The 23,153-nt window shown below is 45.0% G+C and overlaps 2 protein-coding genes across 3 annotated transcripts in view; one reads left to right on the top strand and one right to left on the bottom strand.

Annotated features, from left to right (window-relative positions):
* The window catches only part of RETREG3 (reticulophagy regulator family member 3), a 57,762-nt gene that overhangs the window by 31,969 nt on the left and 2,640 nt on the right, over window positions 1-23,153 (top strand). The window contains exons 1-6 of one of the 2 annotated variants that reach the window (XM_029212579.1): window positions 6,395-6,644; window positions 17,997-18,103; window positions 19,824-19,854; window positions 20,785-20,911; window positions 21,552-21,636; window positions 22,442-22,579. In XM_029212579.1, the coding sequence (XP_029068412.1) occupies window positions 6,406-6,644; window positions 17,997-18,103; window positions 19,824-19,854; window positions 20,785-20,911; window positions 21,552-21,636; window positions 22,442-22,579 (727 nt within the window). In that variant the 5' untranslated portion in view covers window positions 6,395-6,405. Of the gene's footprint in view, window positions 1-6,394; window positions 6,645-17,996; window positions 18,104-19,823; window positions 19,855-20,784; window positions 20,912-21,551; window positions 21,637-22,441; window positions 22,580-23,153 lie in introns of those variants that run through there. The other variant, XM_029212580.1, reaches the window with a different exon arrangement.
* On the bottom strand, window positions 1,383-6,115 carry LOC114889357 (tubulin gamma-1 chain). The gene is made up of 11 exons (XM_029212584.1): window positions 5,978-6,115; window positions 5,547-5,659; window positions 5,175-5,342; window positions 4,245-4,313; window positions 3,878-3,957; window positions 3,327-3,453; window positions 3,017-3,103; window positions 2,754-2,903; window positions 2,186-2,338; window positions 1,941-2,102; window positions 1,383-1,772 (listed from the first exon to the last, which is right to left on the bottom strand). The coding sequence occupies exons 1-11, from the start codon at window positions 6,024-6,026 to the stop codon at window positions 1,575-1,577; spliced, it is 1,356 nt and encodes a 451-aa protein (XP_029068417.1). The 5' UTR covers window positions 6,027-6,115; the 3' UTR covers window positions 1,383-1,574.

The raw sequence follows: 23,153 nt of genomic DNA, 5'->3' as shown, positions 1-23,153 counted from the left end.
CTGGGCTCCACACTCTTTAACTAGGTCTTGCAGATGAGGGCCCTGGGATGGCTTGTGGCCTGGAGGGGGACCAGCTGCTATTCACATATAGCAGCCTCACCCCATCTGCCAGCTCATGATCCCCTACTCAGCACCAGCCACTCGTGCAGATGCCCCAAGTGATGAAAAGCTGGTCATCAGGGTCAGAACAGGAGCCAGGCAAGGTACCCAGTGGTGCAGGGGTCAGAGGTAGAGCTGAGAAGGGACCCGGTGCCCATAGGTTTTCCCTGAAGTCATCTTCCTCCCTACTGGATGAAGGGAGGAAGCTGGCTGACACCAACCAGGCTGGCTCTCCCTAGTCAGTCACCTACAGACCCTGGCAACCAAAAGTGACAGGCTCGTGCTTTGACGGTGGTGGTGACAGGCTTGTGGCCTCCCTGCCACCCCTCAGGCAGTCCAGGACCTGGCGTGTGACTGTGCATTCTCTGCCCATCAGTCCTGTGTCCCCTTTGTTCATGAAGGTCTGGCCTGTATGTTGCTCACTTTGTTCACGTCCAGAGCTTTATAAAAGATAAATTGGTTCGTGGAAGGAAAAGTGTGTCCCCAGGCTAAAAGGCAGCAAGAAGGAAAAAAGTCTTAGTTCACCCAAAGCTCCTGTGTGCTCTTCAACCTCCAGGGTTGCAGGAACTTTCTTGGGCTGCTTCCTCTGCTTGCTGAGCCCGGCCAGCCCCGATCCTTTGCCCTTTTGATCCTGAAGATTTAGGCCACTATGTATTGACCACTTCCCTGCAATCTTGCACCAGAAGTGGAAGGCTCTGGCCTTTGAAATAACTGGAGACCACCTGAATACACAATTATGGTGCCCCAGATATGGGCCCATTTTGGCCCTGCTTACAGTCTAGACTTTGGATTTGGTCTCCTGATTTGATTGTCCTAGACTCCAGCTGCCTGACCAGGGCTCTCCCGGACTGGCTTTCTGTCACTGCTCTGCCTGCAGAAAGATTAAAGGCACTTGGGCTGACTCTACTGCTTGTCCAGAGCTTGGTGGTGAGGGTGGTGGCCACAGGCCTGCTGCTGTGACGACCAACAGAACACTCTGATGTGGGAATGTGAACCTGACGGAATGGTCACCATACAGGGAGGGGTGGGAGGGAACTGGGACGTGGAGTGTCAGATAGAGGGCAAGGCAGTATTTGTGGACCTTTTTGTCCTGGAAAGGAACGTCTCAGGTGGGTCAACCTCACCCATGTTCTCCAGTACTGGGCGGGGGGAGGAAAAGCTAGGGGAGGCCGTTTGCTTAGAGTTGAAGGCGTAGGAGGTAGAGGAAGACCCTGTCAGAATGATGGAGAAAGAATAGGCACCCGCCTCCCCCAGTTCTCCAAGGCTTCCAAGAGACCAGTGACTTGATTTATAGCCAGTGCTTTATTAAACATAAATAGTCTCAAAAGAGGAGAAGTACATGTGTCTCCTGGCCATGTACTTGTATGTTTATAAGAAAGAGGTACGAGGTCCCTGATCTGTGCTCTGAGGGGGTGGTCAGGCAGGTGGGGCCTGGGCCAACCAGTAAGGCAGATGAGGGTCCCCATCCTGAGGACTCACTGCTCCTGGGTGCCCCAGGAGATGTAGTCGGGCCGCGTGGCTGCATGGTACTCATCAATGAGCTCCTGCACAACCTCCCTGGACGTGTCCAGCTCGTCAAAGTTCTCCTTGAAGATGTCCTCCTTGCGGAACTGCTCCAGGAAGGCCTCCCGCTTCCGCAGCTTGTCGTACTGGCGACAGGTCCGCTCGAAGAGCTTGGGGTGTGCAGAAAGCAGGGGTCACAAAGAACCTCAGCGAACAACATGGCTCAGAGAGCCAGGGAACCAAGGCTGGGCTATCTCCACAGTAAAAAAGCCAGAAGCAGGGGCAGCAGGGGTGCGGCACAACCAGGACAATACTTATGTGCCAACTGTGAGACTCACCGAGGAGATGCTGGTGTGGTTGGCCATCATGAGCCCGCTGACCCTGTGGGCAGAAGGCAGGTAGGGCGACTTCCTGGACAGGGCCACCTGGATGCTGGCTGGGCCCCAGGGGATGAAGTTGGCCAACTTCCGTTCCCGGATCCTCTGCAGGCTCTTGTGGACCTGGGGTGGGCACAGGAGTGGTGGTGGTAGCCTCTCCTCTACCCCTGTGGGCTCTGGGGGTAGAACGAAGGGGCCTCACCTACCTGGGTGGGGTCCACCTCCCCCTGGATGATGTTGAGGATGGCGATGTAGCAGTGGTTGGTCTGGCGATCCCGGCCCGTGGACACCATCACGTTCTTGGGCTGCAGGAGCCTCCTCATGACATCCAGGACCGTGGTCTTCCTCACGCTGGCCACCTGAGGGGACAGTGGCCACAGGGCAGGCCAGCACTCAGGGCACAGTCGAAAAACGCATGGACAGAGAGCAGTAGGCAACACACGTCCCCGTCAGACTCGGGGTAGTTTGGCCTCTGTGGGGAGTGTCCTTAGATTCAGGTCCACACTGAGCCTCTGCTGGGGGATCAGGGATCTCAGTCCTCCCGAGCTCAGCAAACTCATGCCCTTGTGCAGGAGCATCAGCAGACCCCGTACAGCCCGGGCCCTGCAGGGAGCCACAGGCAGAGGGAAGAGGAGAGCAAGTCAGCCAGGAGGTCGCCCAGCCTGTGCCAGTCCCTGAGCGCAGGGCCTCTGGGGGCTGCACGGGGCGGCTCCGGGTGCAGCAGGAAAAGAGAAAGGCAAGTCAGGGCCTGCTGGGCCTGCGGGCTGCTCTTACCGACTGGTCCGTGGTGAGGGGTGTATAGCCGGTCATGAGGAAGTGGAGCCGTGGTGTGGGAATGAGCGAGGCGATGAGGCCGATGAGGTCGTTGTTCATGTAGCCAGGGTAGCGCAGGGTGGTGGTGCTGGCCGACATGATGGTGGACACCTGGGGACAGGGGTGCTGTGTCAAGGGCCTTGTCCTGCGAGGCCTCCCTTCCCCAGACGGCACTCCGGCGAGGCGGGGTTCCAGTCCAAAGGAGTCTAGGAGTGAGGGCTCACCAGCTGGTTGATCTGAGAGAAGGATGGGTTCTGGATGTGCAGGCGGTCTGTGGCGATCCGGTTCAGGGCTGTGTTGTCCAGCACCACCTGGGGGGACCGAAGAGGGTGACAGATTTATGGGGCCAGAAAGGACAGGAGCTCTGCCTGATTCTGGGCTCTGAAGCTTAATTTCCTTGGCGCCAGAAAGACCCATCCAAAAGGGACTTGAACAGGACTGGGGCACAGGAAGGTCCCAAATGGACATTTAAAAATGCATGAAAATGATAAAATAGGAAGGTTGGGAGTGGAGAAGGGAGAATCCAGGACTCACCACACAGTCTGCGTTCTGGGTCAGCCTCTTGAGCGTGAGCAGTGAGTTGTAGGGCTGGACCACCACATCGCTCATCTCATCCTGATTGGGAAACACCGAGTATGTCTGCACCAACTTTTTGGGGTACCTAGCGGTGTTTGAGAGAAGATGGTCAAGGGCAACAGACTGGAGGCTTGGTAAACTTGGGGCTTCCAATGACTGTCAGGGTGGGGAAATTTGGGTGGGGTCACAGAACAGCAGAGAAGGGAGACTTGACTTTTGGAAGTCTGTAACCCAAAAGCGGGGAAGGGTAGAGAGACATCTTAGGACCTAGGGTTCTAATTCCAAACCGGCCATACTCCTTGAATTTTAATCTAAGGCTGAGATGCTAGACTCCATTTCCAACCACTGGGAGTGTGATTGGGTTCTTGGTCATTGTACCTTGTCTTTCCTCAATACAGGAGGGAATAGAAGGGCCCTTTCCTGCTCCAGGAAATAGGAAGGTTTATCTGGAGGGCCTCCCAGTCACCTGGGAAACCAAATCCTCCCAGCCCCTCAAAACACAGACTTACCTGTCGTTGAGCCGTTCTAACAGGTAGGAGCCCAGGCCAGAGCCTGTTCCCCCAGCGATGGAGTGACATAGCACGAAGCCCTGTATGGGGAAGGGGCCGACAGTGTCTACATATCTAGTGGCAGGATTTCAAACTGGACCCATCTCATAATTTCTTGGACTCCTATCTTCCCAGGCCCTCTCCTCCACTTCCCTCCCCGCCACACATATGCAGCTTAGGAGATCCTGCCTTGTTTCCAGCAAGGCCCTGTGGCTTCTGACCAATGCAAAGGGTACATGGGAAGGTCTCGTACCTAACAGGTGGCTTCTAAAGGGTGTTGCTGAGCCTTCCCCATGTTGGCTCCCACCAGCATTCCTGAGACACTCACCTCTAGACTGTCACTGCCATCTGCCTCCCGGTCTATGATGTCAAAAATGTCCTCATGGATCTTCTCTCCCTGTACAGACATGGGGGGTGTCAGAGTGGGACAGGACTAAGGGACAAGGACTCTGACCTCAGAAGAGCCACCCTCGATTCTCCTTATAGCACCTAAAAGTCCTTTTTAGGAGCACAGTGGTCCTGCTTTTTATTTGCACTGAGAGGTAGTACAGCCTAGCAGTTACAAGCAGGCCCTCTACATCCAGACTGCCTGGGTTCCTATATTAGCTCTAGTTCTAGTTGGCTGGGTGACTCTGGGCAGGTTACTTCATCTATACCTCAGTTTCCTCATCTGTATAATGAAGGTACTAATACAGGCCCACAGTTCCTTATCTAAAATTCTTGGGGCCAGTTACGTTTTGGAATTCAAGTATTTCAGATCTAGGAAGGGAACATAGAATGTATAATACGTACCAAGTAAAATGCCAGTGGGGGTCTGAGGGGTGCTAATCAAATACATTAATATTTCTGCAATGGAAGTTATGAGTAGTGACAATAAGTTGCAAAGAAACTATAAAATAACTTGTCTCCATTGAGATTTGGTTTTGCTGCTAAATGAGTTGTTATAAATCGTCTTTTGGTTTCAGAGGGTTTTTTTAATTCTGGAAACCCACAGAGCCTGTGGACCTGTAGAATCTACCTATAGGGTTGTTGGGAGATTTAAATAAGTTAATATACGTAAAGCACTTAGTATGGCCTGGCACACAGCACTAGCTAGTACAGTTTCTTACAATATTACATACTTGGCTTAGAACTCCCCTCAGCCATGTCTCTCTCTCTACAGTCACACATCCTCCATCTGGTTCATCTCTCTCTAGGAAGTCATAGGGCCTGTCCCCACACGGGAATGGAGTCGTTCTGCCAGGGAACAGCAAATGACCTGGGAGAATCCGCTGGCCCAGTTGTTGCCAGCTCCTCCTCCATGCTCTGACAGGTAGATGTTCTCTGGGTTGTAGAGCTTGGCATAGGGGGAATTGAGGATGGAATGGATCACCCGCGGCTCCAGGTCCAGCAGCACCGCCCTGGGGATGTAGTGCTCGTCGTCCGCCTGTCAAGGGGAGTCCAGGATCGGGCCCAATAAGCTCGGGCCCACCCACTCCTCCAGTCCTCCCAACTCTGGCTCCTGCCTGCCCTCCCTCTTCAAGCCAGCCGCCCTGGCTCCTCTGCCCAGCGGGTTTCCAGTACCAAGCCACTGCCCTTCCCTTCAGGCCCCCTGGGCCACTACCGGCCCTGGCCAAGTCGCTGGGGGCACCTGGTAGAAAAAGACGTCCTTGCGGTCAGTGCCTTCGGTGGCGAACTCCTCCACGATGCCCTCGGGGCTGATACCATGCTCGGCGCACAGCTGTTTCCAGAACTCGAACCCAACTGGGGGGAGGGGCGGGCGGGGGAGAAAGAGGATATCTAGGTCTGGGCAGGTTCCAGCTAGGAGCGGGGACTGAGCGCCTGGGTCCAGGGATAGGAAGTCAAGCTTCGGGAGTCTCCCGTGTCAGAGGAAAGGGCTGTATGTCAGCGACTGAGCAGGGGACGGCCCCTCGGGGTTGGGCAACTGGACACTGGGTCAGGTATGTCCTGCCTTTCGGAGAACTACGATTCTGGGAAGGGCCGATGGAGTCCAGGATCCCACAGCGAGATCCCATAGAACCTAAGGAACCTGGCTAGTGGAGGGGCCGGAGGTTCGCTCACTCTGATTGCCGCACTGGCCCAATTGGAGGGTGATGATCTCCCTCGGCATCGCTCCTCAGGCACCTGCGTTGCAGCCGCTCCCGCCAGCCCAGCCGCGGCTCGCTAGCCCGCTAGCCGGACGACGCAGGCGCCAAACAACTCGCTCCGCCCACGAACACTCTTCGCTCCAATGAGAACTGAGTTCTGCCGACCGCACTTCCTTAATCACTTGGTTTCAGTCTTGCAGACTGCGCGTGCGCGGCTCCTGATTGGGGCGCCGGGGACGTACTTTGACGCAGCGTTCTTCCCTCTGGGTGGACAGGAGTTAGACCCTACGCGCAGGCGCACTGTGGAGGGAAGCGGCCTTCCCGCCGAATCTTGCACTTGCGCAGTTGGTGTTATTGTGACTGTCGAGCCGTGGCCCCGGATGTTGTGGCTGCCGGGGGGAGATGGCGGAGGCTGAGGGGGTGGCCGTGGCCCCAGGCCCAGCTTCGGGGCAGACTTTCAGGGGCCGCCGCAGTATGTCAGGCTCCTGGGAGCGTGACCAGCAGGTTGAGGCGGCGCAGCGGGCCCTGGTGGAGGTGCTGGGGCCTTACGAGCCTCTGCTGAGCCGGGTGCAGGCAGCCCTGGTGTGGGAGCGGCCAGCCAGGAGCGCCCTGTGGTGCCTGGGGCTGAACGCGGCTTTCTGGTGAGAGAACTGGATCCTCGGAAACCCTCCGAGGCGCGAATTCGTCAGGTTTCTCTAAGGCTCTATCTCTCGCCCCCCTTATTTTCTTCGCTGCATCGGCTCCTTCCTATACCTGCCTAATTTTGCCTCACCTTCCACTGCTTCCCGCCTGCGGCTTTGGCACCGCAGTTCTCCCCAGGGCCTTCCAGTTGTTTCCCGTGCTTTACCTGCTCCCGCATCCTCGCCCCGCACATCTGGCAGGAGCTTCTAGTAACATCTTGAGCCGCTCGCAGTGAGCGAGGGCGCCTCATTTTAGCCAGGGGAAGCTGTGTCCCGTTAAGGCCATCACCTCCCTTCTCTTGTCTGCTCAACAGTGGTTTGAAGACTGTCTCCAGGGATTTTAGTAATTATTATTGGGGTAGATGCGTGGGGCGTGAGCTCTTGAAAAGGTATACATAGGTGCGATAAGAAAACAAACTTGAGCGATCTGAATTAGCATGTTAGATAGATATCCTTTCGCCCACTCGGGAAGTTTGCGAAGTCTGAGCGTCCGTGAGAGCCTCCATAGCTGCAACTTGAAAGAAAATTGTAAGCTTTTAAAGAACAGTTATGAAATAGTGATTGTGAGATTTCACCCGTTTCAAAGTCACGTATGACGGCAAGTCCTCCCTGTTACAGGGAATTAGAGAGGCATCCTTAGCCATGGTTTATAGCCAGGGAAATTGAGGGTGTCTAATAGTGTGTGTATTTTCCTGAGCTGGAAAAGTGGGGCTACAAGTATGCTGTAAGAATCTGTCTGTGTCATGCTCTGTGAAAATGGAGCTGCTGCTTCTCTGAGTTGTCATCACCTAAAGTGGACTTAGGTCTTCATAAGATCTGCCAAGCAGAGTTTGGATTTATTAATAACTAGGGAAGTATTATTGATCAGATTCCAAGGGAACTGAAGTGTACGGTGGCTTCTACAGCTGAGTGAAATAAAGCTGTTCTGGATAAGTCTGAAACAGAACAAAGTGTGTGTTTCCAAAACAAAATTGTTTTTGCTAAAAATACATTTCCTCTTGAAATTCTTGGTTTTAAAACCAAAACATTTATTATCCTTTGTCTGAAAGAAGACTTTCAGTGAGCTGGAGCAAAATGAATAATTCCAAGTTCATTGACAGGAAGACACACTGGTGCTTATTACATTAATCCTCTCACAGTTTGAAGGAGACCCAGGTTAGAGGTGACACAGCAGTTGTTGCTTCTAGAGTCTTGAGCAAACTTGATGATAAACTTCTACAGCATTCTTCATTCATTCATTCATTCATTTATTTTTAAATTATTTTGTGTCCCTCATGACTTTTTTAAAGAGGGTTCTTTTTTTCCTTAATTTATTTAATTTATTTATTTTTGGCTGCTTTGGGTCTTCGTTGCTGGGTGTGGGCGTTCTCTAGTTGTGGCGACCGGGGGCTACTCTTCGTTGTGTTGTGCGGGCTTCTCATTGCGGTGGCTTCTCTTGTTGCAGAGCATGGGCTCTAGGCGCACAGGCTTCAGTAGTTGTGGCTCGTGGGCTCTAGAGTGCAGGCTTAGTAGTTGTGGCGCACGGGCTTAGTTGCTCCGTGGCATGTGGGATCTTCCCGGACCAGGGCTCGAACCCGTGTCCCCTGCCCCTCTTCATTTATTTATTTATATATATATATTTTTTTGCGGTACGCGAGCCTCTCACTGTTGTGGCCTCTCCTGTTACGGAGCACAGGCTCTGGATGCGCAGGCTCCGGACGCGCAGGCTCAGCGGCCATGGCTCACGGGCCCAGCTGCTCCGTGGCATGTGGGATCTTCCCGGACGGGGGCACGAACCCGTGTCCCCTGCATCGGCAGGCGGACTCTCAACCCCTGCGCCACCAGTGAAGCCCCTTCATTTATTTTTGATAGTGTTTCTTCCTTGATCCCCAGGTGCCTACTTCTCTCCTTGGCTGTCTGTCAAAACTGTAGCACCTCATTCTGGAGCATTTTCCAAAATGACCTTTTCTTCTTTTCCTCTCACCTCCCCATCCCAACCTCTAACCCCAGACCGTTTAGTCAGAACTTCATTTCCTACATTGGGTTTGTACTCCCAGGAAAAAGTTGATCATAAACCAGTTTGTGTCAGAGTGTGACTGATACATAAAAACTTTATCAGGATTTAAATGAATCCTGAGAAACCAAGGGTTTATTAATGCAAATAGATCAGTAGCATGTATGTTGTTATTTTTGATGAGAGGGCTTTCCACATCCCCCTTGCCTGAGAGAGATTTTCAAAGTAGAATGTGGGGTTGAGGTCTGCACATAAGGAGCCGCTCTGACTGAGACACATCTTTAAATGTTAGTTATCTTTAATTTACTGGCTCCCAATAGTATATACTTAAGTTTACTAATATGCTGTGTTTAGAATCTCACTCAGATCCCCTTTACCTACTCTGAGTCTCTTAAAGCATCAGTGTGATTGGTCTTTATCTCTGGCATTTCCTGGTAGCTTGCCTGTTGTGTATCCAGAATGCAGTTACTCGTGTTACGTTCCCATGAGGCTCTAAGTAGCTGAGGGAGAGATGTAGCAAAATGAGGGTGTGACTCTTGAGAATGAAAGAGCAATTGGGTATGCCATTTTTGGAGAGGACTCATACCTGTGAAGGGTACAAAATGACTGACCCCAGAGGCTAGGGTAGTTTTAGCATTGGAATTCACAGGATTGTTTGTTTCAGGAAATGAGCTTCCTTGGAAGGTAGCGTGAGGTTCAAAATAAAAGTTAGACTTCACATTCCAGTAGCATCAAATTGAATGTGGGTATTGACGTTTTGCCTAGGAATGTTGAAGAGTAACTGCTTTGTTCTCACTTTATTTTAAAAAGCAATTTAGGAAACACAGGTGGATCTGTTAGCTCAGGTCAGAAAAAGATCAAATCTGAAACATTTTACTTTTCTTTCATTATTTGTTTTGAATAATGATGTGTCATTAACTGAGGTGTTTTATGCATTTTGAGGTATTAGAAGACTGGATAGGAATACAAACAAATCATCAGAATTCAGGTAGGTAGCTCTTAACTTTCAGTGTTCTGTCTTCTCATTTGAGGTTTTTCCATACCTGTGAATGTGCCCTCTTACATATTAATAAAAAACAACATAAAAGATAGGGATAGATGTAGATGCCTTGCTCCTATAGTATTTCAAGGCTTTCACTCTTATTTTCAGGTTCCAGAAAAGTTATAGTGATCATATTAGAGATCTTCCAGCCTATATTGCTTCTGGCCACTTATATGTTATTTTCTCTAGTGTAATAACAGAAATGTCAGGCCTTCCTTATCAATAGTCTATATTTTCATTAGCCTCAGCACCACCTGTAAATGAATGATTTGGGGGAAGAATATGAGTCAGCAAGAGTCTGTCGTGACAGGATCAGAAAAGAAGAGTTTCAGTAACTTTTTAGTTTGACTCATAAGATAAGGGGAGGACAAAGGAGCCCTGGAAATGTGTGTGAACTCTAAGCCCTCGCACCGCCTCCTATGAAGTACATATGGTTCAAGGAGGGCTAGATGACTGCTGAGCTCCTTTTCAGTTTTTAGCAGTCTGTGATTCTAGATGGTCTTTAAATTAGGAATATTGATTTAGAGCAATCCACAAGCTGTTTTTTTTGTTAAGATCTCTGTTGGGATCTGCTTTTACAGTCTCTAGTCTGAGTTAACCAATCCCCCCCATCCCCCCCCCAAAAAAAAATGACCGGAGAAGTGATTAAAGGTATACCGCAATGCTGATCTAAAAGGTTAGAATTTGAGGGACTTCCCTGGTGGTCCAGTGGTTAAGACTCAGTGCTCCCAATGTAGGGGGCCGGGATTTGATCCCTGGTCAGCGAACTACATCCCGCATGCCGCAGCTAAGAGCCCACATGCTGCAACTAAAAGATCCCGCATGCAGCCACTAAAGATCCTGTGTGCCGCAACTAAGACCGGACGCAGCCAAATAAATAAATATTTTTTAAAAGTTAGAATTTGAGTAAAAAGTAATAGTGAGAGATAGGGGATGGAAGGGAGGGCCTATTTAAGTAGAAACATTTGTTCTGTGAAAAAAAAAATCTACACGTCAAATTTCAGATGAAATCTATTGAGCAAATGTTTCTGATGATAGTTTTGGAGGGTTCTTGTTGCTTTTGATAGCAAGGAAGACTCCCAGAGATGTCTTGGCTTGCTTTTCTTTTTTTTGCCTCTCTTTTGCCATCAGTTTTTATCTCTCCTGATTATAAGGTTGGGTGCTTTCTTTTTTTTTTTTTTTTTTGAATTTTATTTTATTTATTTTTTTATAGGTTGGGTGTTTTCTGTCCATTAACATAAGGTAGGTCATTTGCAGCTAGCTGGTTTCATTTCTGGTTTTGTGCAAGCAACAACTATCTCTACATGATATTGGTTGGGTTAATTTTTTTTCATTCTGATTTACCAGTGACTGGCTCATTAAGCAGACAGCCACAAGTGCTGTACAATAGTGGGCTTTCTGTCCCTATAGGATGGGATGCTTTGTTCAAAGTGCCACTGAGAGAAGCTTACTCCATAATAACAAAGGAACCCAGAAATAGTATCTTCTTTGATTGAAAATAGACTTGGGATCTTTCTTTTGTTTATGATTATAACAAACTTTAATTTATCTGTACTAATGATGAGGATCCATGGTATATTTGACCTCAGAAAAATTGTTTATTTTTGAAATTTCTCATGATTTTTCTGGACACCAGATTGTTTTTCCAAGGAGTATTCTATTTAGACTGATAATTAATTGGATTTTAGCCCATAATAAAGGGGATGGACGGTTTATAAAATGACAAAAAAACCCAAATAATAATAAATCAATGGATATATAAATTTTTACGTATTAGTAATAAAAAATTCTAATATAAGTTGCAGTGAGTTACTAATTTCTGCCTATTAGGTTTTTAAAAATGATAGTATTTAATTCCGGGCACAATATGGAAAAACTGGTTTATTGTTGATAGGAACATAAATTCAACAGACTTTCTGGAAAGTAATTTAGCAACATGTATTAAGATACTTAAAAAGTTATTACCTTTTCAGGGGCTGAGAGAAATGGGGAGTGATTGCTAATGGGCATGGGTTTCTTTTTGGGGTGATCAAAATGTTCTAAATTAGATAATGGTGATAGTCACACAACTCTGAATATACTAAAAAACATCGAATTAGTTTGAAAGGATACATTTTATGGTATGCAAACTGTATCTCAATAATACTGTTACCAAAAAAAAGTTAATGCTTTTTGACCTAGTACTTCTATTTAAAGTGGTTAATCATAAATAAGGTCAAAGATTTATGCTCAGTGATATTAGTTCAGCTTTATTACATCAAAAATTGGAAACATCTCAGTTCAATTAGGGAAAGGTTTAGAAAACTAATTGTAGGGGCTTCCCTTGGTGGCGCAGTGGTTAAGAATCCTCCTGCCAATGCAGGAGACAGGGGTTTGAGCCCTGGTCTGGGAAGATCCAACATGCCGCAGAGCAACTAAGCCTGTGCGCCACTACTACTGAGCCTGCGCTCTAGAGCGCACGAGCCACAACTACTGAGCCCGCGTGCCACAGCTACTGAAGCCTGCGCGCCTAGAGCCTGTGCTCCACAACAAGAGAAGCCACTGCAATGAGAAGCCCACGTACCGCAACAAAGAGTAGCCCCTGCTCACCGCAACTAGAGAAGCCCGCGTGCATCAAGGAAGACCCAGTGCAGCCAAAAAAAAAAAAAAAAACCACCTAATTGTATCTGTGTATGATGTAATAATTTTCAAGTTGTGGTGCTTTTCTGGTGATGAAGGAAAACATGCCTATGTATTTTTAAATGAAGGAGGAGGTTTTTAAACCAGATATTCTATATACTTCCATGGAGTTTTTATATTTGAATATTTTTTTAAATGAAGAACCTCTGTTGCCATTTTAGCGTATGTGTGTAGATAATAGGTTATTTTTTAAACTTTTTACTATGGAAAATTAAAAACATATGTAAGCAGTCAGAATAATAGTATGTATTACAATTGTACCCAGCTTTAAAATTTTTCAATTCATGGCCAATTTTGTGTCTTCCATACCCCAGTTCTTTTCTGTTTCCTTTCTTGTTTTGAGGGAAATCCTAGACGTCATGTCATTTAATCTCTTAAGTATTTCAGTATGTGACCCTGAAAAATAAAGATTTTTTTTAAAAAATCACTACCATTATCACATGTAAAAAAATTAATGGCTCCAGTCAGTGTTCAAATTTTCTCATAAATGTCACTTTGTTTTTTCAACAGTTCTTTGGGGTTAGCATCCAAATGCAGTCCACATATTGTGACCGATTGTTCTGTTTTTAGCATCTCTTTTACTCTGTTGCTTCCCTTTCAGTCTTTTTTCCTCTGCAATTTATCTGTTGAAGAAACCAGTTTGTCCTGTAAAGTGTCCTACAGATTGAATTTTGCTGATTGCATCCCTGTGGCGTAACATGTTCCCCGTGCTCCTCTGTGTATTTCCTGTAAATTGGTAGCTAAATCTAGAGTCTTGATCAGATTTAGTTTCAAAAAAAAAATTTTTTTTTTTATTGACAAGACTGTTTCATATGGGTGATAGTGTACTAATTATTTTTATTTTCTTCCTTAATTAGTAATTATATTTTCTAAAATTTCTCCTGTAAACATGCTTGCCTTTAGAAATATGAAAAAATAAATATCATTAAGGAAAAGTCTATTGTGAGCCTACAATGGGTAGAAGGAGTAATGGGCTATGGGCAGTAACCAAATTAAATAATTCACATGTGAATATCCAGAGTTGACTGCATTTGTAGTTATCTTTGCTAAATTGGAAAGTTCTCATGCTGATTATAGTTGCTGAAAAATGTTTTGCATGTTGTCTTATCAAACTTGTACACATATCTGCATGTGAATTTTTTGGCCTGCGTGAATAGACATTGCAGGACTAAACTAATCCAGAGGAATCCTCCCTTATTTTTCTTCATTCCTTACCTATACCAATCTCACAAGTACTTTATCTTCAATTTTGTCTTGTCCTTGTACATAGTTGCAGAGGTTTTTTTACAGGTAGGCTTCCAAGTTACCTCCATAAAATAAAAGTGTAATGTGACTTTAGTATATCCCAAACACATGCACCTGAGATTGATATTTCCTTTTTGTTTAAGAATTTAGTATTGAGGGCTGAAGGAAAGGAGCACACACTTATCCATATTCTTTTATATTTGATAGACCCCCTAAGGGAATTAATAATATTTGATATTAATTGTCTGGTTACCTTGGAGAGGTAACTCGTGGTTTGAGGTGGTCTTTCCATTAATTAAGATTTTATCTATATGGAAGAAGCTATTTTTCCAAGAATTGTTATTTTGCACCACACAGAAAAACTCTTCTTCCTCTTAAGTTTCTGCATTGGCTTGTTCAAGGAAAGGTTATCTTATATCTGGCTCTAAAATGGAATTATGGACCAGGATTAATCTGGTTCAAGAAGATGCGCACAGTTTCAGCCTTCATGATCCAGAAAATATACCCTTTGTAAAACTCTTTGCTGATTCAACTTTATCTGCAGGATAAAATCCAGTACCCTTTGTCATGAAAGGCCCTTCATGATCTGACTTCTGCCTCTCTCCCCATACTCATCCCCTCCCTCTGTTCTTGAAGTTCCAGTTCTATCATACTACTTGTAGTTCCCTAAATACGTCATTCCAGCTGGCTCTTCTCCCTATCTGAATGTCCTCTCTTTCCCCGCATCCTTTTGCCCTGTTGTCTTACCATTAATCTTTCAAATCCCAGCTTAGATGTCCTCTTTGTTACCGTTAACTTGTCATGCTATATTACAAACACGTACTGACATAAATACACTTGAGAGTATGGTCCATGTTTTACTCTTTTCTGTAATTGGCCTACTTACCACAAGGCCTCAGCATATAATAGGCAATTAATAAATGTTTGAACTGAGTTGAAGCATAGGTGGGGGCTCTAACAGGTTACTAAAATAGTCCAGCTCTTGGAGAAACACTATTTTTATTGCCATCATCTTTGGAAAACTGACCTTTCTTAGGAGAGCTTAGTATCCTTTCCCTACCCCAGTTTATATTTGTGTTAGTAATCATGATTTGGGAAGCAGAGATTGCAGACAGCCTGGATTGCCTCCCCAGAGAGCCCTTTCAAGTACTCCAGAGAAAACAGTCGTGCCACACATCCTGCTGCTGGGACATGGAAGCAGCAGCACTGGGGAGCAGGATGCCCTCGAGCCCTTCTTCTTGGCCTTGTTAAATTTCCTTGTTTGTTGGGATGATGAACTGGCTTTGGAGAGAAGATTAATGGCCTGGGGCAGCTCTAGAGGCTTAAATCTATTAAACTACTTTCATTCTGTAATCTCATATATAATTACAGTATCCTTCAAGTGATGGAGTGGAAATATTGGAATAGGGTTGTCATTGATGACTGGATTTCTAAGTTCTTGGTTTCTTCCATCCCTCATTCTTTGTATAGTTTAAAAAATTATGTGACATAGATTCATGTTTATTGAAAACAGTGCAGAAACGTCTAGAGACCAAAATTAAAGTTCCTCTGACAATTCCTGCTTGCATATACGTATTCATAGATACAGATAAAGCTTTTTTTTTTAATGTAAGGATTATACTCTTAGTATGGTGTTCTGTGAATATGTCATTAGGTCATGTGTTGAGGAGAGGTCATTTATAACCAACTCTTGGTCATCCTTACTCTTGTTTGATCAGTTGCTGTGATGATAGCTAACGACACTTCTACATTGTAAAACTGAATAGGACATACATTAGGTGCCTTGTATTTTCTTGTCTTTTTAGCAAGATCAACTATGATTTTTTTTGAATTTTGTTAGTTGTTTTCTTGCTGCTTTTCTAGTTCTCTGTTCCTTTCCTTTTTTAAAATAAATTTATTTATTTATTTATTTATGGCTGTGTTGGGTCTTCGTTGCTGTGCCTGGGCTTTCTTTAGTTGCGGTGAGTGGGGGCTACTCTTCTTTGTGGTGTGCAGGCTTCTCATTCTCGTGGCTTCTCTTGTTGCGGAGCATGGGCTCTAGGCGCGCAGGCTTCAGTAGTTGTGGCACGTGGGCTCAGTAGTGGTGGTGCACGCTTAGTTCCTCCACAGCATGTGGGATCGTCCCAGGCCAGGGCTCGAACTCGTGTCCCCTGCATTGGCAGGCGGATTCTTAACCTCTGTGCCACCAGGGAAGCCCAACTATGATATTTCTATAAGTGATTAAGTATGTTGTTTCTAATACCTACAAATAATCTTGCATGATTTGTTATTTTTTTAAAAACTATTTATTTGTCTGCATTGGGTCTTAGCTGCAGCATGTGGGATCTTCATTGAGGCATGAGGGGTCTTTCATTGCGGTGTGTGGGCTTCTCTGTAGTTGTGGCGTGTGCTTTTCTCTCTCTCTAGTTGAGGCGCGCGAGCTTAGTAGTTGTGGTGCGCAGGCTTAGTTGCCCCCGCAGCAAGTGGGATCTTAGTTCCCCGACCAGGGATCAAACCTGTGTCACCTACATTGGAAGGTGGATTCTTTACCACTGGACCACCAGGAAAGTCTCCTGATTTGTTATTGTTAACATCACATATAGATGAGGAAACTGAGGCTTAAAGAGGTCAAGCTAATTTATTCAAGGTCATCAACTCAGAGTGGCTGTTCAGAGAAACAAGCTCAAGTCGGTCTAAGAGCCATGCCTGCTGAACCGCCTCTTGTGATGCATTTGGCTTCCTTCAAGATCTTAGAACACTTTCTCAAACGATCTGCAGTGAAGGACTAGTGTTGTCGTTTTCCCCAGTCTATTTCTGAGCAATACTTTTGTAAAATACAGTATAAATGAGTTACTAGATATGTTTAAAATGCATACAAAATACAAGCCCAAATATACCCTTAGATTCAAAATTACTTGGTCAAATTGCTGAATTCTTACTTTCAATTTTTATACTTATTTCCTCACAGTCTGGTAACGTCACTGGACTACAGACACTGTACAGGGCATTGCCCTGAAGGCTTTAGAGTTGGATCATAGAAAGACTCATAAGAACTAGCTTTTTTTGAAAAAAAATTTTTATTGTGAAAGATTTTAACTATATAGAGGTAGAGAGAATAGCATAAATAATCTCAAGTACTCATCATCCAGCTTCAGCAATTATCAACTCATAGTCAATCTTGTTTCCTCTTCTTTCACACCCTTTCCCTTGCCAAACTATTGTTTTGACACAAATCCCAGATATCATTTCATTCATAAATATTTTAGTATGTATTTCTAAAAGATAAGGACTCTTTAAAAGCATAACTTCCATAACATCATAGCCCCAAAATTACAATAATTCCTTAATATCTTCAGATGTACTGTCAGTGTTCAGATTTCCCAGATTTTTTGTAAATATCTCTTTGTGGTTGATGCCTTCTAATAAGAACTAGCTCTTCCTTTATTCTCTTAATGTGATACATTACAACTGTTGAGTTTTTGTATGTTGAACCACCCTTGCATTCCTGGAGTAAATCCCAGGAATTGGTCATGGTGTGTAGTCCTTTTAATATGCTGCTGAATGTGTTTTGAATATTTTATTGAGGATTTTTGCATCTATATTCATAGGTATCAATATACTTTAGTTTTCTTGTAGCGTTTTTGTCTGGCTTTGGTACCACAGTAATGTTGCCCTCATTAAATGAATCAAGAAGTGTTCGCTCTTTTTCAATTTTTTGGGAAGAGTTTGAGAAGGGTTGGTGTTAATTCTGGAGAACTGGCTTTTAGATGTAGCTTCAGTGCTCACTTTCTGTGTGACCTTGACCAACTCGTTTTACTTTTTTGAGCCTTAGTTCCTTCCTCTGTAAAAGGATATTTAATTGAATTAGGTGCTGTTTAGTGCATGTCTGTCAGTTTGTTGCCCTGAACCAGGGTCTAATTTGGTAGAACGATGTTTGCTTTCATCATAACAACTTAGTCAGTACAAGAATGAATTTCGGGAATTCCCTGGCAGTCCAGTGGTTAGGATTCTGCGTTTTTCCCTGATGAGGGCCCAGGTTCAATCCCTGGTCAGGGAACTAAGATCCCACAAGCTGTGCTGTATGGCAAAAACAAAAACAAAGAATGAATTTCTCCTTGATATTAATAGAATCACAGGCTTGAAAGTTGAAATGGGCTTTAAGAGGTTATTTGGTTTAGTCCTCTGCCTTTACAGAAGCAAATTATTATCTCTGCACCATAGGTGAAATAGCTGAAGTCCAGAAAGTTTAAGTGATTTTTCCCAAGGTGTATAACTAACACTTAAGTCTGTTTACCGCAGGACCAGTGGTGCACATATGGTCTTTTCTGAAATTAGCTTAATTGGATAATGATCTTCTGTTCTTCCTTCTCTTTAGGTTCTTTGCCCTGACATCCCTTCGCCTTGTGTTTTTACTTGCATTCAGCTCAATGATCATTGTGTGTATAGATCAATGGAAGAGCAAAATCTGGCCTGAAATAAAAGGTAAGTCTGGTAGCATTTAGAACAATCTGAACCGGAAATGGCTTTTCTGTCATTTTTACCTTTAGTTTTAGGGGGTTTGGGGAGAGTATGTGGAGCTGGGAATATCTTTTGAAGTCTGAATTATTTGCTTTAGGAGACGTTTGAAGGGCTAGTGCCCCCTCTGTAGTTCCTTAGAGCTGAGTTCTGTCCTTCTCATTGTTTATTAAGCTTAGGAAATCTGTATCCGCCACCTGAGATATTCTTGCCCTCATAATTGGCCTGAGGAATAAATAGTCCTCAAGTTGTTAAAAAATAATTCTCCTCACTGGGTACTACATCATTACCAAGACAGTATCAATTTGCTTCTGGAATTTCTTTTAAATTGTTTATTTGCAAAGCACTAAGTTAGGTATTATGACTTAGATAAAGTCCTCTAAGATATGGTTCCTTTTATCCAAGATGATACATACATAAACATAAGAAAAGTTACAGAACAGCACCAGAGATGTCACAGTGCAGTATGTGATCAGTATGTTTGTTATGTATTTTGGCCCTAGCTCAAGCCTTGAATGAAACAAAAGATTTGGACAGGTAGAGAGATAAGTGGGTTTCTATGGGGGTCAGAGGCTTGATTAGTCTGAGGAGCCAGAAGCTGCAAAGCATCTCCTGAGGGCAGGGAACTGATCATTTTCACAGGAGTGGAGAGGTCATTAAAGGGAGTGCTAGGAAATAAAGTGTGTTGGGATTAGATTTTATAAGGGCCTTTAAGTTAGGCTTAGAACCTTTATCCTATAGATAGTGGGTGGTCCCTGATAATTCTTTTATTAGAGCTATATGCTGAGAAGATATTAAAGATTAATTTGATAGCATTTTACCCAACCACATGGTAAGAGAAAAGGGCGAAGAAGGGAGACTCTGGCTGTATCTGTGTGAGAAGTAGTCAGAGAGGTATCAGTGGAAACAAACGATGGATGGCTTGGAGAGCTGTGAAGAAGGAAGACACGTCAAACTGATAAATAGAGGTTAGGAGAGTAAGGGATAACAGCAGCTTTGGGATTTCAAAGCTAGGAGAGTAGCAGTGGCATTACAGTTAGATGTAGGCAACGTCAGGCAGGGCAGTTGGTTTGGGTGGGGAGTGAGAGAGAGGAAAATTGATGTAGGTCGGACATGGTAATTTTGAAGTGTTGGCAGAATATTCAAACCAGAGTATACAGCTTTTAAATACATTCCCATCCTATTTTGGAGAGACTTCAAGGAATCAGGTAGTTCACCCACCTGTCTTATGGCTAGTGAATGTCAAAAGACTTTACATCATTGATTGTAGTTAATGGGTCTCTTTTTAAAGAGAATAGGCAGGTTTCTAGAGTTGAAGTAGTCATATAATGCCTTCGTAACCTAGCACACATTGATGCGTACGCGCAACCCAGACACACTTGAGGGGTGGGATGGACCTTTTTTTATGTGCGCCTTGGCTCTCAACTGTAGTAATTAGAAGGGGCCCTAATGCTCCATTTGGATCCCCACCCCATCCCACCAGAGAAAAGAGCAGGCATCAGCCATCATTCCCTTGTCTGCAGCTCCCTAACTCTGGCAGTATAACATGGTGTCTCCTTTTTATTGTCTATTACTGTTTCCTTTTCCCCAAACCCATTAAAACTTGAGCTATCAGACCAACAGCCTAACATTTTCATGTTTAAGTTTTCCTTACCAACTAATGCTGGTGTTTGTTTTAATATTGTAGTGCCAAGACCCGACGCATTAGACAATGAGAGGTATGGAACACTAATTAAATCCCTTTTTGTTGCTCTGATTGATTCTCTTGTTGTAATATTCTGGTTATAGGTTGTTAACTCCATGTTCTAGATACAAAGTATAAGCTGAGAACCTAGTCTGTTGCAAATAATCATTTTAACAAATCCTCAAGTTCAGGAAGGAATATGTTAAGATGGCCAGTGTCCTCTGATATTTACAAAAGATGTTTCTGAGAAAGAAGCATTACAGTGCCCCATAACCTGACATAACCAAGGAATTGGCTGCATTATTCAGCTCTAGTATGAAAACTTAGAGGCAACTTACTTCATTTGTCTCCTGGCTTTTATACCAGGTCATTTAGTGTTTTCTGTAACCTCTGGCTGTTTCAAGTTCCTGGTCAGAAAACACAGTGGTTCCTGGCATCAGCAAGCCAAAGATTCCCCTTGTGGCTTACAGCTCCTGCTTTCATTTCTCAATTCATTCATCTCATATATTTGACCCAAAGAATTTTCTTTGCCATGGTTTATTTTGGTTTTGCTTTGTTTTCTCTCTCAGGGGCACATCCTTTGCCTCTCACCTCTGCAGCAGTGGTATCAGACTGTGCTTTACTTTTTTCCCTGCATTGCAGTCACAGTGAATTGCAATGGTCTGAGCCCAGGAAAGATGTTTTTAAGCACAAAGGGCCTTGGAGCTGGTGGCAGGTTTACACACGTGGATTGGGCTGCTTGCTCATAGGGTGGAGTTGTCAGAACAAGTCTGCCCTCCTAGTCCTTAAATTCCAGTTTCAACCTGGTGAGCCAAGAAGAAAGTCATGCTTCACCTCCAGAGCAACTAGGACTAGCCACTTCCCAGACCCTATTTAAACCGGAAGGATTGGCTGCCTTCACAGTGAGATGTGGGGGGAACGTTCAACATCCTCCTTTCACAGCTCCCCCTTCTCTCTCCCGTAGCTGGGGCTTTGTGCACCCTCGGTTGCTCAGCGTGCCCGAGCTCTGCTACCACGTAGCTGAAGTCTGGGTTAGTGGGACCATTTTCATAAGGAACCTTTTGCTTTTCAAAAAGCAAAACCCAGGCAAGGTAAGACTCTTCCCTTTTTCACTCTCATTTCTGGCTCTCAGTTCAGTTCATGCTAAACTGAAACAGCCCTTTTACTACCTACCCTCCTTCAAGAAAGAAAAGACCATGGTGTTTGTATAGACAAGGGAAGTTGTAGGAAGGGGCTTCTGACTAAGACTAAGGCAAGAACTTGATGATTCCTTCTTTGGGTGCTTGCTACTTAGATTAGGCCATCTTCCTGCCCCAAGATGGGAAAGAAAGCTTGCTTGTGTGCATTCTGTGTCATTAAACATGTGGTAGGTGGTTGAGTTTTTTATTTTATTTTACTTTGACTTAAAAAGCCCACCACCAGCACTTGTTTTCAGAGAGAACTTTTGGCTGAGTCCTATTCAAACCAATTTGCCAGCATGAAAGGTGCGGCCCTGTGGGGTTAGCCATGTGAGAAGAGTTTGAATAGAAGTGGACATCCTCCCTTTCCTCCCAAACAGAATCACCACTGGATGCAACAGTAGCTAGGTACATGTCATTCTGACATGTCCATGCTTTACTCAGAGGTCATAAAGAATCATTTCTATCACATCTCCATCTTAGCCGCCCCCCATGCCCAACCCAGTCCCCTGCCGTATAGCAGAAGCTTAATACTGTTTCCTGACGCCCCCAGTTCTGCTTGCTGAGCTGTGGGATACTGACCTTTTTGGCTGTCTTGGGCCGCTACATCCCTGGGCTCCTGCTCTCCTACTTAATTCGTAAGTATGGTATATACCTCCCCCACAAGCTTACCCTCCTCATAGCTTTTCCAGCCATAGCTAACTCTGGGTTTAGGGAGAGGACTTTTATATTTTGGTTCTCCAGGAAATGACCTTTTTATATTTTCATGTCCTGTTTAGTGTCATGAAAATATCTTTCTTCTTACCTGTATCAGGTTCCCCACATATAAAGTCCTTTTCTTACCAAGTCAGCTTTAGAAACTGATGCGGGTCCACTAACATATATTGTGTTACCAGCTATAAAGGACTGTCTGTCCCTATTTCAGGAGGGAATTTTTAGAGTCAGTGTATTGTATAGCAGTAGAACATAACACTTAGGGGATCCTCTACTAGGTTCTGTTTACCCTGGAGCACTTTTTTTTCCCCCTGGAGCACAGTTCTTTAAATTTAGTTGCTTCATATTGGCATGAACTCTGTCTGCTTGAGACTGGAAGAACTGAGTAGCGATGGCCCTGGCCATTATATATCAGAAGCTCACATGATTTGTTGTGTATTTGCTGAGGCATTGTTACCATTTGGCCCTATTTATGGCTCAGCAACACCCATATGCAAGTGACAGCACTGCCTGGTTCTGCCCTCGATGTGTCAGCATGTGCTCTGCTATGCACAGCCCTGTAGGTGACTGCGGAAGTCTCTGCCCTCCGGAACCTTCACATCTGTGAAGATGACCAGCAGAATTAGAATTTAGTGTGTCCAAGCCCTAAGGACACGATAGCAGAGGGACAGTCAGGACTGTTTCATGCAGCCCTTTCTCCATTTTGCCACTCTTTCCCACTCCTCTCAGTTGTCACTGTCATGATGTGGCCCCTTGCTGTGTACCACCGACTGTGGGATCGAGTGTATGTACGACTGAAGCCAGCTCTGCAGCGGCTGGACTTCAGTGTCCGTGGCTACATGATGTCCAAGCAGAGAGAGAGACAATGTAAGTGTCAAGGGGAAGCTTCCTTCCACTTGGACAATTTGGGGAGGAGAAGGAGAAGCCCATAGGTCTGACATAATAGGTCCTTGAACATGGAGAAGTGGGATGTGGTTGGTATGTGGGGGGTTGGTGGTAAAAGTGACCTTCTATTCCAGGGAAATCTATGCAGGCTTACTAGTTTTTCCCGTTTGGAATTCTAGACGCTCCCATTTTAAACAAATAACGAGAAAAGTTCTCCCAAGTCAACTAAAAGACAGACAGTGAAGACATTCCCAGTGTTAGCTTCTTTTTATGAAGCACGTCCCATGTGCTGGCTGCTCTGCATACGTTGTCTTATTTAATGTTTATAACAACCTTGAGAAGAGGGTGGTATTATCTTTTTCTGGTTGAGTTTCTGGTTGAGGAAACTGAAGCTCACGGTTAGTAAATGGCAGAGCAGGTCTTTCAAACTCCTAAGCTCGGTCTCCATTCAGTACTGAAAGCTGCCTTCCAAAAGTAATTTAAAACTGGCTTCAGAAGCCAGAAGTGTACTAGCCCAGGATCTTCCAACACACGAGTGACAGTCGTGCGAACTTTT

The sequence above is a fragment of the Monodon monoceros genome, unplaced genomic scaffold, assembly GCF_005190385.1.
Source record: "Monodon monoceros isolate NGI ecotype Baffin Bay Population unplaced genomic scaffold, NGI_Narwhal_1 Super_Scaffold_9, whole genome shotgun sequence".
Classification (NCBI taxonomy): domain Eukaryota; kingdom Metazoa; phylum Chordata; class Mammalia; order Artiodactyla; family Monodontidae; genus Monodon; species Monodon monoceros.
This window is presented reverse-complemented; position numbering and strand designations above follow the sequence as displayed.

Bases quoted from the DNA above. Each gene is read 5' to 3' on its own strand.
- LOC114889357 (XM_029212584.1), bottom strand. From the start codon at position 6,026: ATGCCGAGGGAGATCATCACCCTCCAATTGGGCCAGTGCGGCAATCAG. The intron at 5,343-5,546 runs GTGCCCCCAGCG...TCCCCTTGACAG, and splicing joins AGGACGTCTTTTTCTACCAG to GCGGACGACGAGCACTACAT. The intron at 3,104-3,326 runs GTGAGTCCTGGA...CGGTCCCCCCAG, and splicing joins CCCAGAACGCAGACTGTGTG to GTGGTGCTGGACAACACAGC.